The sequence below is a fragment of the Gorilla gorilla genome, chromosome 19, assembly GCF_029281585.2.
Source record: "Gorilla gorilla gorilla isolate KB3781 chromosome 19, NHGRI_mGorGor1-v2.1_pri, whole genome shotgun sequence".
Classification (NCBI taxonomy): Eukaryota; Metazoa; Chordata; class Mammalia; order Primates; family Hominidae; genus Gorilla; species Gorilla gorilla.
In genome coordinates this window covers 33,306,504-33,331,729 of record NC_073243.2, presented here as the reverse complement: position 1 = coordinate 33,331,729, position 25,226 = coordinate 33,306,504, and the positions used below count along the sequence as shown (strand labels likewise).

General features: G+C 40.2%; 1 protein-coding gene across 1 annotated transcript in view; it reads left to right on the top strand.

The window, feature by feature from the left end:
* The first annotated feature begins 4,259 nt into the window (after nucleotides 1–4,259).
* The window catches only part of SCAMP1 (secretory carrier membrane protein 1), a 121,042-nt gene continuing 100,075 nt past the window's right edge, over nucleotides 4,260–25,226 (top strand). The window contains exon 1 of the mRNA XM_004058654.4: nucleotides 4,260–6,181. Within this exon, the coding sequence (XP_004058702.1) occupies nucleotides 6,125–6,181 (57 nt within the window). The 5' untranslated portion in view covers nucleotides 4,260–6,124. The remainder of the gene's footprint in view (nucleotides 6,182–25,226) is intronic.

Here is a 25,226-nt window from a genome sequence, read left to right as displayed (position 1 = left end):
AAATGCATGTAGAGAGCCAGTGGGGGAAAGGTATGGCTGAAAGCATAGACTGAGGCCATGTGAGGAAGGACCGTGAGTGATATGATACTGAATTTAGTGTTTCTCCTATAGCTGACAAGGAGATCATAAAGGTTTTTAGGCAAAGGAGTACTTAATAAAAACGTTTAAGAAGACAGCATTTGCAATGAGGGAAGAGTCATTCAAATAGTATTTTAGTAATGGAAGCAAAGATGTTAAGCATCAAATGGAAGCTGTGGCATTTATTCATTCATCCACTAATTGTTTGCCAGCACCATGTCAGATGCTGGAGTGACAATGTTGAAAAACATATAAACCCTGCCTTCAAGGTGCTATGGCCAATTGGAATATATATGATGACGACATCAATTATATGACAGAGTAATACACATTCTGAGAGTATTGCAGAATTTGGTGAAGAGTAAGAGTGGAAAATCTGCTTTTTCCCTTTATTAATAGTAAACTTTGACTCCGAAGCCAAATACAGTTGGTTTGTATATTCCTTTTTAAAAAGAATACTGTCTCCATGCTATTTACATAGTTAGTTAAAAGTTGGCCATGACTGAGGGTCTTCACTCAGGACAAGTCAAATGACATTCACTTTCTTTTCATCAACACCCTTTGCATTTTTCCCTTGGTTCTGCTGCTTGGAAGTTTCCTGGCACACCAGGAAACTGAGTGTACGTCCCTTTTCTTCTACTTTCCACACCACAGTGGTGTGGACAGGTGGTCCCTGACTTGCAGTTGTTTGATTTATGATTTTTCGACTTTACAATGGGTTTATTGGGGGTATTAAATGCATTTTCACCTTACGATGGGGATTATCAGGGTATAGCCCCATTGTAAATCAAGAAGCATCTGTATTAGATTTTCTGTCTGCTGAAACAAATTACTACCAATTTAGCATCTTAATACAAAAATTTGTTTTTTTTCTTTTTTTAACAAAATAATCTGCACAATCAAGAAATTTATTTATTTATTTTACAACTCTGTAGGTCATAAGTTCAGCATGAATTTCACCAGTCTAAAATCAAAGTGTCAGCAAGGCTAGGTTCCTTTCTGGAGGCTCGAGGGAAAATCTATTTCCTTGTACATTGATGATTGGTAGAATGTAGTTCCTTGAGTCTGTAAGACTGAAGTCTCTGTTTCCTTGGTGGCTGTCAGCTGAGGGTTCTTTCCAGCTTCAGAAGCCACTCACATGCCCTAGTTTAAGAACCCCTTCCTCAATCTTCAAAGTCAGCAACTCTTCTGCTTTCCTCTTCCACTTTTAAGGACTCGTGATTACATTGGGCCTACTTGAATAATCCAGGATAATCCCCTCCTCTCAAGGTTCTTAACCTTAATTTCACCTGCAAAGTCTCTTTTGCCGTGTAAGATAACATATTTACAGATTCTAGGGATTATAGCATGGACATCTTTGGGGGAGGGGAGGATTATTTGGCCTACCACACAATGCCTGCATCTCCTCTGTTATTGCCTGAAAATGTAGCCAGTGGCAGAATAGGGAGCCAGATAGGCTGGTGCTGGGGCGTCGAGGGTATCAGCAGACACAGCAGCAAATCTGGAGACTAGACCCACTGTAAGAGATGATGGATTTCAGTTCTAACCCATCAGTGAACCCAGAATCCAGTGAACCTTTTGAGGCAAGAAATGTAAATATCTAACTTGGCATTTTCCTAGCATTCCCCAGCTATAAGCTAGGCAGTTTAGAAAACAAGGAATTCAGACTCTAGACCCTGCTCAATAGGTTCACCAATTAAATGTGTCAGTCTGAGGAGAAGCAGCATGATGATGATGTGAGGCAAACTCTGAGGGGAAAAGAGACAGGGTTAGGGAGGAGTGAGCCACTGTCCCAGATTAACAGAACATTAGAACTGTCCAAAGGATCTGAGATATTCTTTAGCCATGTTCTAGGCCTTTTAGGAAGTTTTCTGGAGCAGGCCTTACCCTTTATACCTGGTTTACTGCTTTATCCACAACATCACTGTTTTAGTTGCTCAAGAAATACTTGAATGATGTACTAGAGTAGAAACTCTGGTTAGAAAGGTGAGTTGATATGTTCAAGATCAGACGGTTGGTTTGCAGGAGAGAGGGCATAGACTGGTTTTGAGTCTTTGTTCTACCAGATTTAGGAGGTACCTTCCGTAAAATGAACTCCTGCACCAAATGAGGCTTCTTGTATAATTTCTCTCTACCTTGCACATAGCATTTCTTCCTTCTATATGAAATTATTCACATAGAATAATTCTATTCATTTAATAACCTATTTATTTAATGTCTAAAACATTAGTCAAGAGACCTGAGTTCTGTTCCCTGTTTCCCCATTCACTTCCTTGGTGTCTGAGACAAATTACTTAACCTGTCCAAACTCCAGTTTCTTCAATCATGAGAGAGGCTGAGGTTCCTTCTCAGCTCGCACATTCTATAATTCTAAATTTCATGGAGGCTAATGAATTAATAAGCTCCCTGCTATGGTTTGGGTATGGCTTTGGACCTGCAAAGTGTCATGTTGAAATATGAGTCCCAGTGCTGGAGTTGGGGCCTGGTGGGAGGTGTTTGGGCCATATGGATGAATTCCTAACAAATGGCTTGGTGCTATTCTCCTGAGAGTGAGTTCTCATCCTTGAGAACAGGTTGTTGAAAAGAGCCGAGAGTCATCTTCTCCCTTTCTCTCCCCTGATGCCCCATCTTGCACGGTAGCCATGTGATCTCTGCACGAAGGCTCCCCTTTGCCTTCTGCCATGAGTGGAAGCAGCATAAGGCCCTCATCTGAAGCTGACAGCCTGCAGAACCATGAGTCAAATAAACCTCTTTTCTTCATACATTATCCAGCCTCCCGTATTCCTTTATAGCAACACAAACAGATTAAGACCCTCACCCATGGACCATATGTCTGCATGTCCTCATATCAGTGTTCCTAAAAGTGTGATCAGCCACCACCAAAGTCATCTCAGGTTGGCCAAGCATGGTGGCTCATGCCTGTAATCCCAGCACTTTGGGAGGCAGAGGTGGCCTGGATCATTTGAGGTCAGGAGTTCGAGACCAGCCTGGCAAACAAAGTGAAACCCTATCTCTACTAAAAATACAAAAATTAGCCGGGTGTGGTGGTGCATGCCTGTAATCCCAGATATTCGGGAGGCTGAGGCAGGAGAATTGCTTAAACAAGGGAGGTGGAGGTTGTAGTGAGCCACGATTGTGCCACTGTACTCCAGCCTGGGTGACAGAGTAAGACTCGGTCTCAAAAAAAAAAAAAAAAAAAAAAAAAAATCACCTGAGATCCTTTACATATGCTGATTTTTGCAGTTGTTAAGAATAATGAATTAGATATATGGTTTCCATTAGGCCATGCTTCCCTTTTCACTCTATAGGCATGCTACACATAAAAAGTGATAATATTTATGTGGCATACTAGGGGAAGAAATCTTAAGACTGTCTCTCTGACAATGCACATCTTGCTGAGAAACTCTGCCATACGTATTGAGAAAAACAGCTGCAGAAAAATATGCATATGATCTTTTTCAAGACAATGCCAAAGCTCAGTATTAGAGTGTATGCATATCTGCATGAATATGTATTGTTTTTATACAATTACATGTTATTTTATGTAAGTGCAGATATACACTATTACAAGAATATTTAAAGAAATGTACTAGGTTGTTAATGTAGGGGAAGAGAAGAGGGAATACACGGAATAAAAATTTTTGTAAGTGAAAAATTCAATATGTATGTCATGACTCCATTTATACATTTATGTAAAATAATGTATAGAGATGTAAAAAATAAAAAATGCAGATCCAGAGCCCCTACCTCAGATCCTTTCAAGCGTAATCTTAGCAATAGGAGGTATGGTAAGGTGGGTATCTGCATCTTCAACAGGTATTCCAAATGATTCTATAACAGTAAAGTCTGTAAACCTTTGCGTTAGGTGCAAATATCATTAGCTGTAAACAGAACATAGTTGGAAATTTCCATCCTGCAATGAGGGCTCAGCTGATCCTCATTGTCTTGGAACATAGTAGATGCATAATAAATAGTGCAGATTATTTTGAGTCATTTGGAGGACAGGTGGAGGGAGTGAGGGCAAAAGTGGTGAGAGAAGCAGATGAGCTGGGCAAGGACATGCTTGCTCAGGAGAAGGGAGGCAAAGCGTATAAGAACATACTGAGCCTCCTTGCCACTTTTGACGTTCAACCAATATTTGTTAGGCACTAAATATACATGCAGGACACTTTTCTGTATGTTGTTTCATTTAATTCTTAAATAATCCTTTACAGACTCAGAGAGGTGAAGAGAGTAGCACAGGTAGTATCAGAATTGGGATTCAAACCTGACACATACACTGAGCACTAAGTTAAAACCGGGCACTGGGCAGCTGCTGAGGATGCGATGGTGAGTATAAGAGACTGCTTGCTCTTTTTGATATCTAGAATCTTACAACTCTGCTGTGATCATCCTTGTCTGTTGTCATTTACTAGTTGACATCTTCGTTGACTACCTAGAAGCAGCTGCTTCGACATCTATCCCAACCTGAACCCCGTCAAAGGGAGATTACAACAAATGTGCTTTTTGTCTATCATCTCTAGCTAGTGTTTCACAGTGGGGGAAGTATCATCTCCTAGGTGACTTTGCATAGAGCAAGCTCCCCAAAGGCCAAGGAATACTCAATCTAGATTCTTCCAGTCCTCCGGTACCCACCAAGTCAAAAGAATTCTGGCTCCCTGTAGCTTCATCTAAGTGCTTTTCTGTTAGAGGAGAAAAGTGAGGAAAGCGATGCTCTTTCAATAAGTTCGGCGGGGTGGGGCAAGGAATGGTACAAATTGATTTTTTTTTTTTTTTTCTTGAGACAGAGTCTCGCTCTGTCTCCCAGGCTGGAGTGCAGTGGCCCGGTCTCGGCTCACTGCGACCTCCGCCTCCCGGATTCAAGCGATTCTCCTGCCTTAGCCTCCAGAGTAGCTGGGACTACAGGCGTCCGCCACCACTCCCGGCTAATTTCTGTATTTTTAGTAGAGACGGGGTTTCACCATATTGGCCAGGCTGGTTTCGAACTCATGACCTTGTGATTCGCCCGCCTCGGCCTCCCAAAGTGTTGGGATTACAGGCATAAGCCACCGCGCCCGGCCGGAACAAATTAATTTCTTAACACATCTTTTGATAATCTCATCCTCGGTGTTGGAAAAGACGGGAAAATCCAAAAGTGTCTATTTTGTGCCCAAATGCTCAAGTTAATACTCGAGGGCCTTGATCTCTGGCCTCTTGCCATCCCTCTCCCCATTATTTCTGAAGAAGTAGCCATTTTGCAGATTCCGGAGGATGGGAGCCACGGCCGGCCCCTGGTACTGAATCTCATCTCCTTCTCAAGGCTCCTTGGATCAAGTTGGGACCGGCAGCGCCAAGGCTGCTCTCCGTGATTTAGCAGCAACCTAGAGTCAGAGAGACCGGAAGATGGGAGGCCGGGATTCTCAGGTGGGGTCAGGGGTATGCAAAAATCCTTAGCAGCGGCCGCGCCCCCGCCCCGGGGAGGTAATTTGCGGAGGGCGGTGCAGTAGCCTCTCCAGTGCCCGCGTCCCACGGTCTAACGGCACTGCTCCCGGGGTGCGCGGCCCACGACTCAGGCTGCCTCCTCCAACCTGACAAGTGTGCGTCCTTCCCACAAAATGCCACCACTTCCCTAAGTGACGCTGGGCCCCGGGGAGCTGATTTGAAATCGGTGTTCAGAAGACCGAGCCCGGCTGGACGCAGCCGGCCTCCGGCTGAGAGCGGAGGGGAAGCGTTCCACACTCTCCGAGGATCCCGCGGGCTCGTGGCGTGTGGAACGCTTTTCATCGCTTTCAGTTCCCGTTTCCTTCGCCCCGACTACCTACTCGGTCGCAGCTAAAGCCCGGAGCGTGGGATCCGGGCCCGGAGGAACGGGATGGCGAACGCGAGCGGCGCCGCGGCCAGGAGCCCGCCGCACCGGGCATGCTCAGTGGCGCGGCCGGCTGGGTGGCCCGCGAGCTGCACCCGGATCTGCTCGGCGGCGGCGACGTGAGCGCGCAGGGGGGCGGCGGCCTCGCCTCGTCTCTCTCTCTGCGCCTGGGTCGGGTGGGTGACGCCGAGAGCCAGAGAGATGTCGGATTTCGACAGTAACCCGTTTGCCGACCCGGATCTCAACAATCCCTTCAAGGTGAGCTTCGGCCCCAGCATCTCCTGCCGCCGTGACGCGTCGTTGTTTGTGAAAACGGACGAGTTCCTTCGCGCCCACTGCGCCTGCCCCTCGGCTCCCCTTAGCAGCCCAGAGAGGGGCGCGGGGCCGCCGTCCCCCATTTGGGGTCGCGCCCCGGCCCCGTGTCACTCCTTTGGCTTTTGGGGCTTGGGGGTGGAACCTCCTCAGCTCGTGCCCGGCCGCCCTTCCACACGTCCCCGACTGGTGAGGGTCGTGTCTGCAGCCGGGACTGGGCCCGCGCGCCCGGAGGGGTCCTGGCCCGCCTCTCAGGAGTGAAAGCCGAGGGCAGGTAAAGTCGCCCCTTGCCAAGCAAGTGTGGCTGGCAGGGCCGGGAGTCGGCGGAGGGGGGCCCGCCCTGGGGTGGGGTTGTCATGGGGACTCGAGGTGGCGGCGGCGGAGAGCTGCGTGGGGTGATGGCAGAGGTGTGGAGGAGGAGAGAGGTGAGGGCACCGAGTATGCTGCAATTAAAAAAAAAAAGGTTGTGTTTTTATTTTTTAAACTTGTGTTGCACCCAAATACCACCAGTGGCGCTGCCATCCCCCCTCTTCCTGTTAGGTTGAGGTTGAGGGTATTGATACCAAAGCAAAACTTAAAAATAAACATATCTGGAAAACAATAGTGCACGTGGACGACCTCTTCCCTACCCAGCTGCTTCTAGCAAGGTAAACGATGGGATATTTTCCAAGCTCCTGGTGCGTCACCGGTTCTCTGGGCTATGTGAGGATACCATTTCCTACTTGAGCTGCTTTTCTTCTTGGAGTCGACCTTATCAACCCCGGCTTCGGAAGGGCTTGGCACAGAATCCTGCAAAGGAAGGCGGCTGAGATATTCATCGTCTGCGTTTAAATGAATGCATCATCTAAATAACTCTCTCTTTGAAAGTATTCTGAATTTCCTAATGAGTGTAACTGTTAGCACGTGTAATTTGTTTCCAACTGTTGAAGTTTCTCAATCCCCCCGGCCGTGTGCGGTAGTAACTTTAATTTGCAGTCACACAGAATAAAACAGGAACTCTAATTTGTGGTCACACAAGTGTCACTTCTGGCTTGTTGAGTTTACATCTTTTTACTCCTGGTTTTATCTTTCATTAAGAATCCTGGAAGAGGAAAAATATTTCTGCTCTGATTATTAAATGCCTGATAATTCCAAGGAGGATTATTTTAATGAAATTACCCTGATTATTATTGACAACTTGACTCACTTTGTAGCAGTGTAGAATTAGACTCAGTCACTGTTTCATTGTCCCTAATGTCACTTAAGAAAATTCAGTACAACTGGCCTGTACCTTTCAGTGACATGGTTGCATTTTAAGACTTTTTTTTTTTCCTGGCAGTTTTGTTTCAATTAGTATTGGACTTGCTTCCATGTTGTGGAAAATCAGGTAGTTCTTAAATGGTAGACTTTCTAAAGAGACCGTTCATAAATTGTTACATGGGTGTTATTTTAAAATATTTTGAAGATAAAGCATCAAGAACCTTTTAGCCTTTCCTAATTCAGATAATTCACTGACACTGTTTATTCAGCATCTGACGATTTGGCAGTGTATTTTCTACTTGGTCATTCCATTTCATGGTTCATTTCATATTAACTGGCTCTCTTGTTAGGGCAAAACATTGTCTTCATCTTAGCCCAGACTGTCCTTTTGTGACATCTGATATTGCCATGACACTTTTCCTCTTCTGACATTCATAAAGTTGCTGTAGTAATTCTAAACCCAGGAGTTGTTTTAAATATTCATTGTGCCATAACGTTATAAATCTTTTTTGTTCTTTTATAAGTGGATGTATCCAGGACAATGATTATTCAAGTTTGTAAAATGCATCAGGGACAGATCATTTAGGTCTAAAGTAGACTTGGTTGTACACATATTTCTGCTTATGATCTTTCTCTGTTTTTGGTGACTTATAGCACTGTCAGTGTATCTGACCCTTTATTTTTCCATTTATGTTCACCTGCCTCTCCTCCTCTCAAAGTGTAGTTTTATATCTATATTTTGTCTTTTTACTTTTGTTTATATTTATGTAAAAGTGATTTTTGAAGTAACATTTCTGATACTCTACTTAAATCTGAAATGTTTCTAGACTCATTTGAGTTACTTTATGATCATTTTTCTTTTTTTTCTTTTTTTTTTTTGAGACGGAGTCTTGCACTGTTGCCCTGGCTGGAGTGCAATGGCGTGATCTCAACTCACCACAACCTCGGCCTCCCGGGTTCAAGCGATTCTCCTGCCTCAACCTCCCTAGTAGCTGGGATTACAGGTGCCCGCCACCACGCCCGGCTAATTCTTTGTATTTTTAGTAGAGACAGGGTTTCATTGTGTTGGCCAGGCTGGTCTTGAACTCCTGACCTCGTGATCCACCTGCCTCGGTCTCCCAAAGTGCTGGGATTACGGGCGGGAGCCACTGCGTCCAGCAGATCGTTTTTCTTTCTTTCTTTCTTTTTTTTTTTTTGAGACGGAGTCTGCCTCTGTTGCCCAGGTTGGAGTGCAGTGGCGCGATCTCTGCTCACTGCAAGCGCTGCCTCCCGGGTTCACGCCATTCTCCTGCCTCAGCCTCCCGAGTAGCTGGGACTACAGACGCCCGCCACCACCGGCTAATTTTTTGTATTTTTAGTAGAGACGGGGTTTCACAGTGTTAGCCAGGATGGTCTCGATCTCCTGACCTCGTGATCCCCCCGCCTTGGCCTCCCAAAGTGCTGGGATTACAGGCGTGAACCACCGGGCCCGACCCATTTTTCAAATCTGTTTTTATTTGCAGTATTTTAAGATAAAGATCTTATTTTCAAGTATATGATATTTCGCATTTGGTAACTATGCTAATTTCTTTTTCATTAAATCCTATTTGTTTTCAATTGCCTTTTTCATTTTTTAGCATTTCTTTTCCTTCACTTTTATGTTAGGAATACTTTTGCAAGCATCTTCGTTTGAGCCGTATCATGAAAGTAGTTTGAGTCTATTCTCCTTATATAATATAACCATAGTGGTTTACTTGATTTTATTGGTTCTTGTAAGGCTATTTGCTGGATTCAGTTCATTTTTTTTTGTTGAGCCCCTGCTTTATATTCTAGTGATTTTGCTAGGCTTAGTGAATGGTTTTATGAAATTTGAATGGCTTTCATTGCGCATCAAGAAACTTGGAATAACTGGAAATCTGTAGTGATCAAAAAGAAAATAGATGATTAATTATATAGAAGTTTCTGAGGATCCACTCTTGAGCTGTTAAAATGGGGTTTTAAAGCTATAGAGGGAAAAATATTTTCTGTATAGTCAACATGTAATTATTGAAGAATTGCTGTATGTCCTTTGTTTTCTGTTGAGTTTATTCATTCAACAAATACTGAAGAAGTGTCTCTGTCCTTATGGCTATTAGTCTAACAGTGAGACAAATATGCTTGGAAAATGAATGAAAGGGGAGAGTTTAATAACCAGCAGAGGTCAGCAATATAGGCTCTTACAAGTCAGCATAAGAGTAAGTGCCGAACAAGTGCAGTTTGTTCATAGAAGGAAGAAATTAGTAAGTGGTCAGAAAATTTTCATGCTTTATGCTTTTGCATATTAACATGATAATTGATTGAATAAGATAGTTCATTATGGAAATAACATTTAAATTAATTTTTAAAATATGAAGAGAATTAGAATTTCACAGCGGGGGGGGGGCAAATTCTTAAAATATATTCAGTCAGATCTCATAGATTAAAAAACAAAGCCCACAGAGGCACACTTGCTCATTGTCTTGTGCCCATGTGTAGGTAGTGTAGAATTGGCATTAGAACTTAGGTCTCCTGATATCTAGTCCATTGCTGGTGACACTGTATGTGCTCCCTGGTTGCGTTTTGATACCAAAATTCTTGTTTTGTATTTGGAGGTTAGAATTGAGGGGAGGCAGCAGAGGATAGGATTAAAGAATTTTGGCTCAAGAATTTGAAAAGATCTGGGCTTGATCCTGGCTTTGACACTAACTGGTTGTGAGACCTTGGAAAGTTACTTAACCTCTTTCAGACTCAGTTTACTCATCGCGTGTTCTCACTCATAGGTGGGAATTGAATAATGAGAACACTTGGACACAGGGTGGGGAACATCACACACCGGGGTCTGTCATGGGGTGGGGGAAGGGGAGAAGGATAGGAGATATACCTAATGTAAATGACGAGTTAATGGGTGCAGCACACCAACATGGCACATGTATACATATGTAACAAACCTGTACGTTGTGCACATGTACCCTAGAAGTATTAAAAAAGAAAGACTCAGTTTACTATTTTGTAAAATAGGGTAATAGTACGTTCTCTATAGGATTGTAAATAGGATTAGATGAACATACATTTAGCATATAGTAAGAGCTTAATGTATAGTGGTTTTAATTAGGTACTAATATTTAGTATTAATAGTAATTTAAGAAATTCTGTTTAATGGCCAGGCGCAGTGGCTCACGCCTGTAATCCCAGCACTTTGGGAGGCTGAGGCGGGCGAATCACGAGGTCAGGAGTTCGAGAACAGCCTGACCAACATGGTGAAACCCCGTCTCTACCAAAAATACAAAAAATTAGCTTGGCGTGGTGGCGGGCACCTGTAATCCCAGCTACTTGGGAGGCTGAGGCAGGAGAATTGCTTGAACCTGAGAGGTGGAGGTTGCAGTGAGCTGAGATGGCACCACTGCACTCCAGCCTGGGTGACAGTGCGAGACTCATCTCAAAAAAAAAAAAAAAGTTCTGTTTAATAATCTCTGTATGCTTAGCTATGAATTTAGTGAAATTTATGTTACTTTTGGATCTTCTGGAGTGCTGGTAGTAGCTGTTTGACTGATCATAGTCAAGGAATCAAAGCTAAAAATAATTAAGTGCTTTGCCTACATCAACCTGCTAGACTAGACCAAGGTTGTCTGAATTCTGGTGCTTTTTCACAACACGTAGTTCCTCCCTAATAAAATATCTCCATGTTAAAATTGAGCATAGTGTCCATTTTGTTTTGGCCTCAAAAATTAATTTTAGTCTATTGAAATTTTTTTTAGAAATGGCCTAAAATTCAGCATTCTCACTTATGTTATCTTTTAAGTTACAGTAATCTAGTGGCATTGTAAGAGTTGAAATTGAAAATTGAAAATGACCCGTAATTCAAGTGTGTTATTCATTTGTCTTAGTCTGTTTGGGCTGCTGTAACAAAATATAGTACCTCACAGTGGGTAATTTATAAACAACAGAAATTTATTGCCCAGAACTCTGGAGGCTAGGAAGTCCAAGATCAAGGTCCCAGCAGATTCAGTGTATGGTGAGGCCTCTTCCTCACTGATGGCATCTTCTTTGTGTCCTCACATGGCAGAAGGGGATGGCAGCTCTTTGGGGCCCTTTTCTTTTCTTTTTTTTTTTTTTTTTTTGAGACGGAGTCTTGCTCTGTCGCCCAGGCTGGAGTGCAGTGGTGCCATCTCGGCTCACTGCAACCTCCGTCTCCTGGGTTCAAGCAATTCCCCTACTTCAGCCTCCCGAGTAGCTGGGATTATAGGTGCATGCCACCATGCCCAGCAAATTTTTGTATTTTTAGTAGAGATGGAGTTTCACTATGTTGGCCAGGCTGGCCTTGAACTCTTGGCCTCAAGTGATCCACCTGCCTCAGCCTTCCAGAGTGCTGGGATTACAGGTGTATGCCACCACACTTGGCCTCTGGGTCCTTTTTTTAATAGGGATATTAATCCCATTCTTGAGAGCAGAGCCCTGCTGACCTAGTCACCTCACAAAGTCTTCACCTTCTGATACCATCACGTTGGTGATAGGTTTCAGCATGTGATTTTTAAGGAAACAAACATTCAGACCTTAGTTTTCATTTTGTAACATCAAGAATGTTATCCATCTTATTTCATTTACCTTGACAATGATACTTACAAGTTGTTTTCACTCCTCCCTTACCTGTTTAAAATTTTGAGGCTGAGCATGATGGCTCATGCTTGTAATCCCAGTGCTTTGGGAAGCCAAGGCAGGAGGATTGCTTGAACCCAAGAGTTTGAGACCAGCCTGGGCAACATAGTGAGACTTCCATCTCTACTAAAATTTAAAAGTTAGCTGGGTGTGGTGCTGCACACCTGTAATCTAAGCTACTTGGGAGGCTGAGGCGGGAGGGTGACAGAGTGAGACCCTGTCTCAAAAAAAAAAAAAACCCCAAAAACAAACAAAAAAAAGATATAAAATTTTGAGTTTGGAGATTGGATAGCACTAGGAAAGTATTCTGAGGATTTCCTTTGTGATTGTCACATTTTGAAAACTGTCTTTTAACATTAATCTGGAACATAGTGGTTGTAGTTTGTGGGCCTGTGTTATTTTACGTTCATGTCAACTGCATGAATTCCTGCTCATTTTTCCTCATGTTAATGTTTTTAAAAAGCACATATTGAGCTGCTGTTATATTTCATCAACTTAAGATGCCATCCTTTGTAAGATGCACCATTATCTTATTTACCACTGTCTCACTTTTCTGTTGCTATGTGACAATCCCAAAATATAATGGCTTAAAATAACAATTATTTGCTCACGATTCTGTTATTTGCGCTAGACTTAGCTGGGCAGGTTTTTTCTTTTTTTTAATATTCTTTTCTGGAGTCACTAAAGTGGCTTCAGTCACCTGGTTTATGGTTTCAGATATCCTTACTCAAGTGCCTGCTGGTTACCTGGAGATATCAGTGGGCACAGCAATTAGCTGTCTTTCATGTAGCCTCTCTACTAGTAATAAATGGGCTTTGTGCATAGTAGCAGCAGTGCTCCCAGAGGGCAAGAGCTGAATCTACAAGGCTTCTCGAATCATATGCCACTTCTGCTGTATTCTGTTGGTCAAAACAAGGCACAAGTTCAGCCTAGATTTTAAAAGGAGTGGCAAGCAATAGGCTCCACTTCTTGACTGGAGACAGACCTATGAACTGAAGATACACCTAGTATAAAATGGCGAAGTAGTCGTAGGATAACTTCACTAGACACTCCCATTCAAATAGGGAAAGAGTGGGAGGCGTGTAGCACCTGCTGATCCATAGCATTTCTGAAATCTAGCCAGGCACGTGTTGTTAGGGTCCCCTACATTGTGGACAATGAATGTTTCTTGATTAGGGCCCAGTTCTGCTACCTCGTATTGGTTCCTTCACCTGTTATTTTCTTCTGCTTTTGGCTCCACCCTCTGAGAGGTCCTTTATTTATTTTTTTTCTATAAGAATGAGCCCTTTTGGCAGCTGAGTAGCGTTTTTGGCCTGCTTCTTGCCCATTGAAAATTGGGAGCCCAGAAGTTTCTATTAATTTTGAACTGTTTCTTTAGTCCAGGCTGTCACAACTCTCTTAACAGTTTCTTTTTAATCTTACCAGAGTTCAAACCATGCCTTAAAAACCACATTTGTCATTCTTTTTGAGACAATCTTCATTTAGGGTGAAGTGTCCGTTGCCATGGTCGATATTCTTCAGATGTTTAGAAAACTTTTGTCTAGGTTGAGCATCTCATATGGCCGGGGGAAGGCTGCTGCCGTAGGAGGCTGCTGTGCCACGTGACAAAACTAAGATTTGAACACAGTTTTATTTTGGCCCTGTAGCTTTACAGTCATATGAGATGATGGTGATTATGAAAATTTTGAAAGTAAACTGTTCTTGTGCTGATATTACCAAAAGTTTTTTTTGGACTACGATTAATTAATATTTAATAGTGATAAATGCAGATCCAAATAATTTATTGGTTATTTCCTTAATATGAACCACCAGTGTGATATAGTTGCTGAAAAATATATATTGGCATAGTGAAATTAGTGATCAGTTCCTTAAAATTAATAATCCTATAGTATTCTGTTCTGGTCTAATAGCTGGGTATTGTTCTCAATTGCAAGTGCATATTTAAAGAGTGGTTTGAAAATACTAGGATATGCCCAAAGAGCACAGTCAGAATGGTCATGGGACTGGAATCAAGTTCTAGGAAGAACAATTTAAGTTTCAATTACTCAGTGGATTTAGTCTACAGAGGGCTAAAGGGAAATAGGAGAGCTCCCATCAGATACTTAAAGTGTTCTTAGTTAAGTGAATAAACTTGTTATTTGTTGCTTTAGAAAAAGAATCTAAGGTTAACTGGCAAAGTTTACTTGAAGGTAAAGGTAAATTTTGTCCAAACAGACTTTTAAAAATCTGCTACCATGGCCTGACAATGCTCTTTTGGTAGGGCATTCTCCAGCACTTGCAGAAATTCAAGCAGAAGTTGGATAACCTACAGAGATGCTAAAATAGTGATTTTTGTCTAGAGTTTTTTTCTGCTTTGAAACTCTTGTTATATTTTTGTACCTGTATGGACCACATTGTGATTGCATACAGACATACCTCAGAGATATTGCAGATTTGGTTCCAGATCACCTTAATAAAGTGAATATTGCAATAAAGCAAGTCGTGAATTTTTTGTTTCCCAGTGCACGTAAAAGTTATGTTTATAGTATACTGTAGTGTATTAAGTGTGCAATAACATGTCTAAAAAGTGTACGTACCTTAATTTAACAATACTTTAATGCTAAAAAATGCTAATGATCATCAGAACTTTCAGCGACTTAATAATCTTTTTGTTGGTAGAGGGTCTTTCCTCATTGTTGATGGTTGCTGACTGATCAGGGTGGTGGTTGCTGAAGGTTACGGTAGGTGTGGCAGTTTCTTAAAATAAGACAGTGATGGAGTTTGCCACATTAGTGGACTGTTCCTTTCATGGAAGATTTATCTGTAGCATGCTGTGCTGTTTGATAGCATTTTACCCACAGCAGAACTTCTTTCAAAGTTGAAGTCAGTCCTCTCAAACCCTGCCACTGCTTAATCAACTAATTTTATGTGCTTTTCTCAATTGTTTGCTGTCATTTCAACAATATTCACAAGCATCTTCACCAGGAGTAGATTTCATCTCAAGAAAACACTTTTTTTGCTCATTTATCTGTTTAATTTTAATCATGAGATTGCAGCAATTTAGTCACATCTTCAGACTCCACTTCTACTTCTAGTTCTTTCAGTGTTTCTACCATATCTGCAGTTACTTCCACCACTGAAATCTTGAACCCTTGTAAGTCATCCCTGAGGGTTTGCATCAACTTCTTTCAAACTCCTATTAATGTTGACATTTTGACCTCCTCCCATGAATCATGAATGTTCTTAATGACATCTAGAATAGTGAATCCTTTGCAGAAGATTTTTGATTGACGTTTTTCAGGTCCATCAGAGGAATCACTGTCTATGGTAGCCATAGCCTTAGGAAATTTATTTCTTAAATACTAATACTGGAAAGTTGAAATGACTCCTTGATCTGTGGGTTGCAGAATGGATGTTGTGTTAGCATGCCTGAAAACAATAGGAGATAATCTCCTTGTACATTTCCATCAGTACTCTTGGGTGGCCAGATGCCTTGTCATCGAGCAGTAATATTTTGAAAGGCATCTTTTTTTCTGAGCAGTAGGTCTCAACAGTGGGCTTAAAATATCCAGTCTACCATGCTGCAAAAGGATGTGCTGTCTTCCAAGCTTTGTGGTTCCATTTCTAGAGCACAGGCAAAGTAGATTTAACATAATTCTTAAGGGCCCTAGGATTTTTGGAGTGGTACATGAACATTGGCTTCAACTTAAAGTCACTAGCTGCATTTTCCCCTAACGAGAGAATCAGCCTGTCCTTGGAAGCTTTGAAGCCAGGCATTGACGTCCTTCCTCTAACTCAGAAAGTCCTAGATGACATCTTCTTCCAATATAAGACTGTTTCACCTCCTTTTGAAAATCAGTTTTTTAGGCTGGGCGTGGTGGCTCACACCTGTGATCCCAGCACTTTGGGAGGTCGAGGCAGGTGGTTCACCTGAGGTCAGGAGTTTTGAGACCAGACTGGCTAACGTGGTGAAACCCTGTCTCTACTAAAAATACAAAATTAGCTGGGTGTCGTGGCGTGTGCTTGTAGTCCCAGCTACTTGGGAGACTGTGCAGGAGAATTGCTTGAACCAGCAAGGTGGAGGTTGCAGTGAGCCAACATCGTGCCACTGCAGCTTGCACTTCTATGTTATGGAGACAATGTCTTTCCTTAAACCTCATAACCAACCTCTGCTGGCTTCCACCTCTTCTTCTGCAGCTTCCTCACCTCTCTGAGCTTTCATAGAGTTGAACAGAGTTAGGGCCTTGGTCTGGATTAGGCTTTGGTTTAGGGGAATGTTGTGGTTAATCTTCTATCCAGACTGCTCAACCTTGCTTCATACTACAAGAAGGCTGTTTTGTTTTCTTATCATTTGTGTGTTCACTGGAGTAGCACTTTTAATTTCCTTCAGGAACTTTTCTTTTGCATTCACAACTCTTTGGCCCAAAGAAGCCTGGCTTTGGCCTGTCTTGGCTTTCAACTTGTCTTCCTTACTGAACTTAATCATTTCTACATTTCGATTTTAAAGTGAGAGTTGCATGACTCTTCCTTTCACTTGAACACTTTGAGGCCATTGTAGGGTTGTTAACTGGCCTAATTTCAATATTGTAATGTCTCAGGGAATAGGGAGACCCAAGGAGAGGGACAGAGATGGGAACAGCTGGTAGGTGGAATAGTCAGGACACACAATTTTTTTTTTTTTTTGAGACAGAGTCTCTCTCTGTCTCCAAGGCTGGAGTGCAGTGGCGTGATCTCGGCTCACTGCAACCTCCACCACGCAGGTTCAAGCGATTTTCCTGCCTTAGCCTCCCGAGTAGCTGGGACTATAGGCGTGCACCACCACACCTGGTTACTTTTTGTATTTTTAGTAGAGACGGGGTTTCACCATGTTGGCCAGGCTGGTCTCCAACTCCTGACCTCAGGTGATCTGCCTGCCTTGGCCTCCCAAAGTGCTGGGATTACAAGCGTGAGTCATCGCGCCCGGCCAGGACACATAACATTTATCAAGTAAGTTTGCAGTGTTATGGGCATGGTTTGTGGCACCCCAAGACAATTACAGTAGTAACATTAAGTATCACTGATCACAGATCACCATAGCAGACATAATGATAATGAAAAAGTTTGCAATATTGCGAATACTACCGTAGTGTGACACTAGAGATGTGAAGTGAGCACATGCTGTTGGGAAAATGGTGCTGCGAGACTTGCTTGATGCAGGGTTGCCACAAACCTTCAATTTATTTTTTTAAAAAAGGCAATATCTGTGAAGTACAGTGAAACTAGGTATTCCTGCATTTTCTCTGTTCTAATATATCGACCATATTGGATATTGGAATTAAGTATGATCAGTTCAGCTAGAGAGGATGCTTTATATTCAGAGACCAGCTGTGCTCTGAGCCTCAGCTTCTGCTGAGGGAGCAGCCCTCATGGTAGCTTACACATTTGTGATCATGTCCTCTAGGGTGTGACTTTTGCCACCCTGGCCTCAGCTGACTGATCTTAACAAAGGTACTTGTCCAAAGCAGTGGAATGGCAGTTATCTCACTAGGCTTTTGAAGGCCATTTTCAAGAATTCCTGTCCCTCATTAGAGGTGTTTTTTAACTAGAAGGGATGTGCCATGTCATGAAGAATTTCAATCTCTGTGAAACCTGGCGTTCTTCTTTCTGTATATATCTTTAAAATATTCTCCTGCTCCCAGCATTTGGGGTGACCTGAGTGAGTCTGTCTGTTTCAACCAGAATTGCTAAACCATAAGTGTAAAGTAACATTTTCTTGCCAAAAGGGTGATAGAGTTAAGCCTGTATTTAGACCTACAGTTTTTGGTGGTGTAGTGGAGTAATATACTTGCAAATATTGTAAGATGTTTTTAAATCACAAGGGAGAATTTTCAAACTTTCAATGGGTGTGGGATATAAAAGGTGACATGGAGTTTGGTTAGATTTAACCTTGTAACAAGTCTCTGACTTGTTCCTACTGAGGCAGTCTGTAATGTCCTGCAGCTTTTGACTTCATATGTGTAGACTGGTGTTGAAAACCCTGTTCTCCTTTCTGTGCAGAAGGCTTGCAGATCTATACCCAGAGAGCAATCCAGTAATCCCCTTCTCCTTGGCATTTGGCTTTGGGTGCTTTTCAGAATTAGTAATGTTACTTTATCCATTGCTGGACACCTAAGTTGTTTCTGTTTTTTGTCTATTACAGATAATGTGTCTAAACATTCCTGTACAAGTGTTTTGTTTGATCACCTGTTTTAAATTCTTTTGGGGATATATACCTACAAGTGGAATTGCCTAGTCATATGGTAACTCTGTTTAATCATGGAGGAGCTTCCAGACCCTTTTCCAAAGTGGCTGTACCATTTTATATTCCTGCTAGCAGTGTATGGGTATGTAGATTTCTCTACATCTTTGTTAACACTTGCTATTACCTGTTTTTTATTCTAGTCATCCTAGTGGGGGTGAAGTGGTATCTTGTGGTTTTGATTTGCAGTCTGCTGATAACTAATGATGTTGAGAATCCTCTCATTTACTTATTGGCATTTGCATATTTTCTTTGATGTCTGTTCAGATCCTTTGGCTATTCTTAGATTGGGTTATTTGTCTTTTTTATTAGTGGGTTATAAGAGTTTTTATATATCTTGGATACATACCTTTATCAGGTATGTGATTTGTGACTTTTTTTCCCATTTTCTGGGTTGTCTTTTTACTTTCTTGATAACATCTTTTGAAGCACAAAAGCTTTTAATTTTGTTAAGTTCAAATTACCTATTTTTTGTTGTTGGTGTTTTAGTGTCACATCTAAGAATCCTTTGCCAAATCTGAGGTAAAGAAGGTTTATCCCTATGTTTTCTTCAAAGAGTTTTATAGTTTTAGCTCTTGAATTTAGATCTATGATTCATTTTGAGTTAATTTTTGTATTTGGTATGACGTAAGGTCAACTTTATTGTTTTGCATGTGGTTATAATGGTTGTTCCAGCACCATTTGTTGAAAAGACTGTTCAGTCCCCACTGAATGATCTTGGCACACTTGTCAAAAATCTCAGTATTCTTAATCTGTGTTCTTGCAAAGAAGATGAAATATTTTATCTGAAAAAGCCCTCATATTTCATGCAAAAATGCCTTGCAAATACCTGGTAGTCACCAGGTTTTCTGAGTATATATTAACTTGTCCGGCTTCTAAAATTGCCAGAGCTACTTTTGCAACTGCTTCTAAGTTTTTGCATACTTTAATGCTTAAAAACAAATTTAATAGCAGGTTTTACACTTGGTTTTAGAATGTAATTATGAACACATTGTCAGTATTACCAACTTGATATGTTTCCTTTTTTAAAAAAATAAACGCTTCCTTAAAAGAAATACTTCCATTTATTTTACAGAATACAGTTGAATTAAATAATACATTTTTGCATTTAAGCAGAAACACTGGAACCCCTTAAACTCTTAAAGCAAAGGATATGTGTATAGTGTAAAGCATTATGCATTTTGAGTATTGCTGAAATCAAATTAGGAAGGAGGGATTTGTGATAGTTATACATTGATAATTATAACTTGATTGATAGTAGAAGAAAACACAAAACATTTGAATGCAAATAATTTAGTATATATAGCTATTAAAGATGTTTGCTTCTCAAACACAGTGAAAACAATGCATAGTGTAGAAGCATTCTGTACATAACCAAATACTTTAAGTTCTCACTTTCTTCAAGAGAAATAAGCTGTGGCCGTGTTATATACATGCTAATGGCAGCCATTTAATCCGTGGAAATCCTCTAATGGTGGTTAGAATTCTTATATGATAATTTGGGATATATGGAGAGCACTGTCAAGTGAAAGTGGTAGGTAATGGGAAAACAGCATCAGGAGTATTGGCCAGTCATGGCCAGGAGTTGGTAAACTAGGTGTAATTTTACCACCATTTGGCACTTTTTCTTATAAACAAATTCTAAATGGTGGTTAAGCTTCCCAGGCCAGTGCTTAGAATTGTAGTATGTAGCACCAAACCCAAGCATTCTCTACAGTAATGTACCCAAAGAGGGGGAAGGTTCATTTGTGATATCAGGGATTCATCCCCTGCTAGTCTCCCATGACATTGAAAAGTAATCATAACCTTAAAAACTAATAGCTCAGATATAAAAAAAAAAAATTAGATGTCTTTTTCAAAAATCTCCAAGCAAGTGCACAACTCTCCAACATTTGTATGAAACCTACATCACAAGGTGATTTGTCATAACAATAAAAGGAGTTCTTCTTACTGTTATCCTCACTTCAAGTCATGATATATAATAGCTTCTAAAATCCCTGAGCTTGGTAAGGCAACTAGTAATTTGCATGTCTTGTTTTTGTTTCTATTTATGTTAATACCAAAAAGTGTGAAAGTTAATAAAAAATTAGAGCCTGCTTTAGAAAATACAGGCAACTTGGGGTAAAATAAATAATAATTACATGTTGCAACAAAAGATAATCTTGCATTATTATTTATTTTCTTTATCTGTTATTTAAAAAGATTCCCATCTTTTTTCTGATTCAAAAGGAAAACTCCTGTAACTATTAATATAAGAAACATAACAACAACAATAACTAAATACTGAAGTTAGAAAAATTAATTTGCCTGTGGTCACCTAGCTAGGAGGTAGAGAAGCAAACCTTAAGCAGTGTGGTTCCAGAGCCCACCTTCTTACCTTCTCCCCTCTGCTAGTGGAATACAAACCTCTGCAAATTTCACTTACTCCTTCTTCTTATCTCCCTGACACCAGGCTAAGAACGCAGAAATGTTTGCCTGCAGTATGTATAGTTTATAGAACTTTATCTTATGAACTGAACTCTAAGTGGTGGTGAAGTTCCCCTGAGATTCAGCTATAAACATTTCCATTAAAAATGTTTATATTAAATAGAAAAAGCATGTATTACTACTTTCAAGCTTTGGGAATACATTAATTTGCATTTTTGCAATATGCTACTTAGGCTTGCTACATCCGATATAAAACCACAGAGACTGACTAACTCAACCTAAAACAAGCATCCCTAGCTGTAGGAAAGTTGCTATGTAGGAAAGTTGCCACATGGGGATAAAATTACACCTCTATTTTTTAAATCTTTCTTAAGGATTTACTATCCATGTAAGACATGTTTATATTCTCTAAATGTTCAGTTCTTTGCCCTACTGATTGCTTTAAGACGTAATTTGGTTTCTTGCCACTGCTCTATCTTTAGGCATATTATCTTTTTTTGACTATAGTTCAGTCAGAACATGTTTTCATGTAGTTCCTATAGCTCAGATATGGTACTACAAAATAGAGTGTGAAATTTGGACTAGCAGGACTGCCTTTACCTGCGTGGTATCTGATAGCATTTGGTATCTAATTCTTTTGCCAGTGGACCATCTAATTTCTGTTATTTTGGTTAGTGACTTTGAGTGGACCTAATGGTATAATTTGAAAAACAAACAAAACATATTCTCAGTCTTTATCAACCATTATATTTAAAATGGAGAGCTTGCCAGTTTAATAGGTCTTTATGGTTATTTAAAATTTTATATAATTACTGTGACTGCGTTGGAGATTAAAGTGGACCAAACTCAATTGTCTCCAAGAGATTATCATCATTGAAGATGGAGTAAGAGTAGGTTATTTAGTAACGTATATGAAACTCCCCAAAATCAGATGCTGTGATAGTCACTTGGGATACAAGATAAAGAGAATTTTCTGATGTCAAATAATCCACACTTTAGTTGGGAGATATAATGTGTGATAAATGCTTTGATGCTAACAAAACAAGAATAACATGTTCTTCATATTGCAGAAACAGAACTTCCTGAGAAGATGAGGCCTGAACTATCTTGCCTCAGTTCCCCTAAATGCAGAATCTGAGGCAGAAGGCATATGTGTTGTTATACTTCACTTCTCTCATTTTATAGGTAGGGAAATTCGGACACAGAAGTTAATTTTTCTAAGTTTACTCAGGAATGACAGGACTTGGAATAAAATTGTTTCATGGAATTGCTTCAATAAGGGTAAGGATAATGTGAGAAATAATTTCTCATAGCAATTGCTTAAAAGTGCTGCTGGCAATATAAAATGAAACAAAAAAAGGACCAGACCTCTCAATGTCATTTTGGCTGTAAGCTAAGAAACTAGAATTTCTTGTTTTCTATATTATTTAGGTTCATTACATTTATTATTAATTATCTGCAGGAAATTTTTACCAAATTATATTCACAAATTATGTTTGTTTCCAAAGAAATCTTTCTCTAGAATCTATAGAGTGTACTCGATAATCAAACAGATGCCTACTTAGGAGGTAAGTTGGCTTGGGCATGATTGCTTTAGTTAAGTTTCTAATTTACTAAGGACTGATTTGGGTCTATAAACATAAGTGAGTTTCTTTTAGATTTGAGTAAGACTGTTATGACCCTTGCCATGATATGAATTTTTCAAAATCATGATTTATTGAATAATTCCTAGTGATTATTAAGCACGTATCACAGTTATAAAAGTTTCGCTAAATACACTTGTCTTAGAGTCTTGTTGAGAGATTTTTAATGGCCTTTCCTAGCTCCTTTTTAAAAAAAGTGGGGCATTTAGAAACTGTAGTACTATTCCAGGTGAGTGAATTTGTTAGTATTTATTAAATTCATATGATTGTAGTAACTCTGAGAATTACGGAGTAGGGGAAAAATTGAACTCGGGAGGGCCTCTCAGCTTGGGGCGTTTCTTGTTTAATCAAGTTGTCTAGTGTAAGTGTATAATCTTGACTGAACCAAGCAGAGCTATTGAAGAGTATTTTAATTACATTTTATAGAGCAGCACAATATTTATTCTTTTTCTTCTGAGGAAATATAGTTTTGAACATAAATTTCTTTATTGCATTTTCTTCCAACAACTTGGTCTTTGGATTTAGATTTGGATTTGAATCCTGACCATGTCACTTATTATATGACTTTGGGCAAATTACTAAAACATCTCTGAGTCAGTATTCTCAGCAGTGAAAGAAAAGATACAGAACCCAAGTCATAAAGCTCTTCTGAGGATTACATGAAATAATTAAGAGTCTGGTATCATGCTAACCTACATAAATTTTCTTTCTCTCTTTGAATCTGTAGCCTTCAATTTCCCATTGGCTTCCTTGATAGAACTATAAATGTGCATTTTCTTATAAATGTTTAATATATTCAAAATAATACCTTCTTATATCTCATGAAAAAGTGTGAAGGAACTAATGGTGAAAGTCTGCTACTGTGTTATATAAAAATACTGGACTGGAAAGATTCTAATCATGTCTCTTGTCATCCTTTGTAATTTTGAAAAACTTAGAGGAAATTTAAGTCTAGTTTGTCATATTTCTTTTTGCTAACATAATTGAATTTGTCCAAATGGACAAAAGTGAAATTATTCTATGAGCCAGTGTTGAATAAGTTGTAGTGCCTGGATCAGTACTGTCCAATAGAAATATAATTTCTGCCACATATGCAATTTAAAATTTTCTAGTAGCCATATTAGAAAAAAAGGAAAAACCAAGTGAACTTAATTGTAATACATTTTATTTTACTCCATATAAAGAATCTTATTTCAACACCTAATCAATATAAATGTTGCAGGAAGTCAGGGACCCTGAACGGAGGGACCAGCTGGAGCCACAGCAGAGGTTATTTCATTTTAATATGGACACTTATCAGCTCCCAAATGATACTTTTATAATTTCTTATGCCTGTCTTTAATCTCTTAATCCTGTTATCTTCATAAGCTGAGAATGTACGTCACCTCAGGACCACTGTGATAATTGTGTTAACTGTACAAATTGATTGCAAAACATGTGTGTTTGAACAAAATGAAATCAGTGCACCTTGAAAAAGAACAGAATAACAGCGATTTTTAGGGAACAAGGGAAGGCAACCATAAGGTCTGACTGCCTGCAGGGTTGGGCAAAAAGAGCCATATTTTTCTTCTTGCAGAGAGCCTATAAATGGACGTGCAAGTAGGGAAGATATTGCTAAATTCTTTTCCTAGCAAGGAATATTAATATTAATACCCTGGGAAAGGAATGCATTCTTAGGGGGAGGTCTATAAACAGCTGCTCTGGGAATGTCTGTCTTATGCAGTTGAGATAAGGACTGAGATATGCCCTGGTCTCCTGCAGTATCCTTAGGCTTACTAGGGTGGGGAAGAAACTCCGCCCTGATAAATTTGTGGTCAGACCGGTTCTCTGCTCTCGAACCCTGTTGTCTGTTGTTTAAGATGTTTATCAAGACAATACGTGCACCGCTGAACATAGACCTTTATCAGTAGTTCTGCTTTTGCCCTTTGCCTCGTGATCTTTGTTGGACCCTTATCAGTAGTTCTGCTTTTGCCTTTTGCCTTGTGATCTTTGTTGGACCCGTATCAGGAGTTCTGCTTTTGCCTTTTGTCCTGTTTCCTCAGAAGCATGTGATCTTCGTTAGATTGTTATTAGTAGTTCTGCTTTTTGCCCTTTGAAGCATGTGATCTTTGTACCTACTCCCTGTTCATACACCCCCTCCCCTTTTGAAATCCTTAATAAAAACTTGCTGGTTTTGAGGCTCAGGTGGGCATCACGGTCCTATTGATATGTGATGTCATCCCTGGTGGCCCAGCTGTAAAATTCCTCTCTTTATACTGTCTCTCTTTATTTCTAGCCAGCCGACACTTATGAAAAATAGAACTTACGTTGAAATATTGGGGGTGGGTTCCCCCGATATATAAAAATTAGAGATATTTTACATTGTTTTGCTAAATCTTTGAAATTGAAAATCTAATGTATTTTATACTTTTAGCACATCTCAATTGGACTACATTTTAAGAGCTACATGTGGCTGGTGGCTACCATATTTACAGGTAGCACAGGTGTATAGCACATCTATAAAATGCATTACTACAACAGTAGATGGCTTTTGCACACTGTAGGATGTGTGTGATAAAAGAATGTCATTTATTATTGCCAGTCTAAAGTTTGTCTCCAGTTCTTAGCAGTCACTTAATGGTGAGAATTTACGTGTCATTGCAATCTGTTCAATAAATGATTTCGCCAGTTTTCATTGCCCACTCCCAAGTATTTAAAAATTTCAAAGGCCTCAAATATATCTACTTCACATTAATTATATCTGTAGGAATGACATGAAAAGGTTTGTATTTTGAAA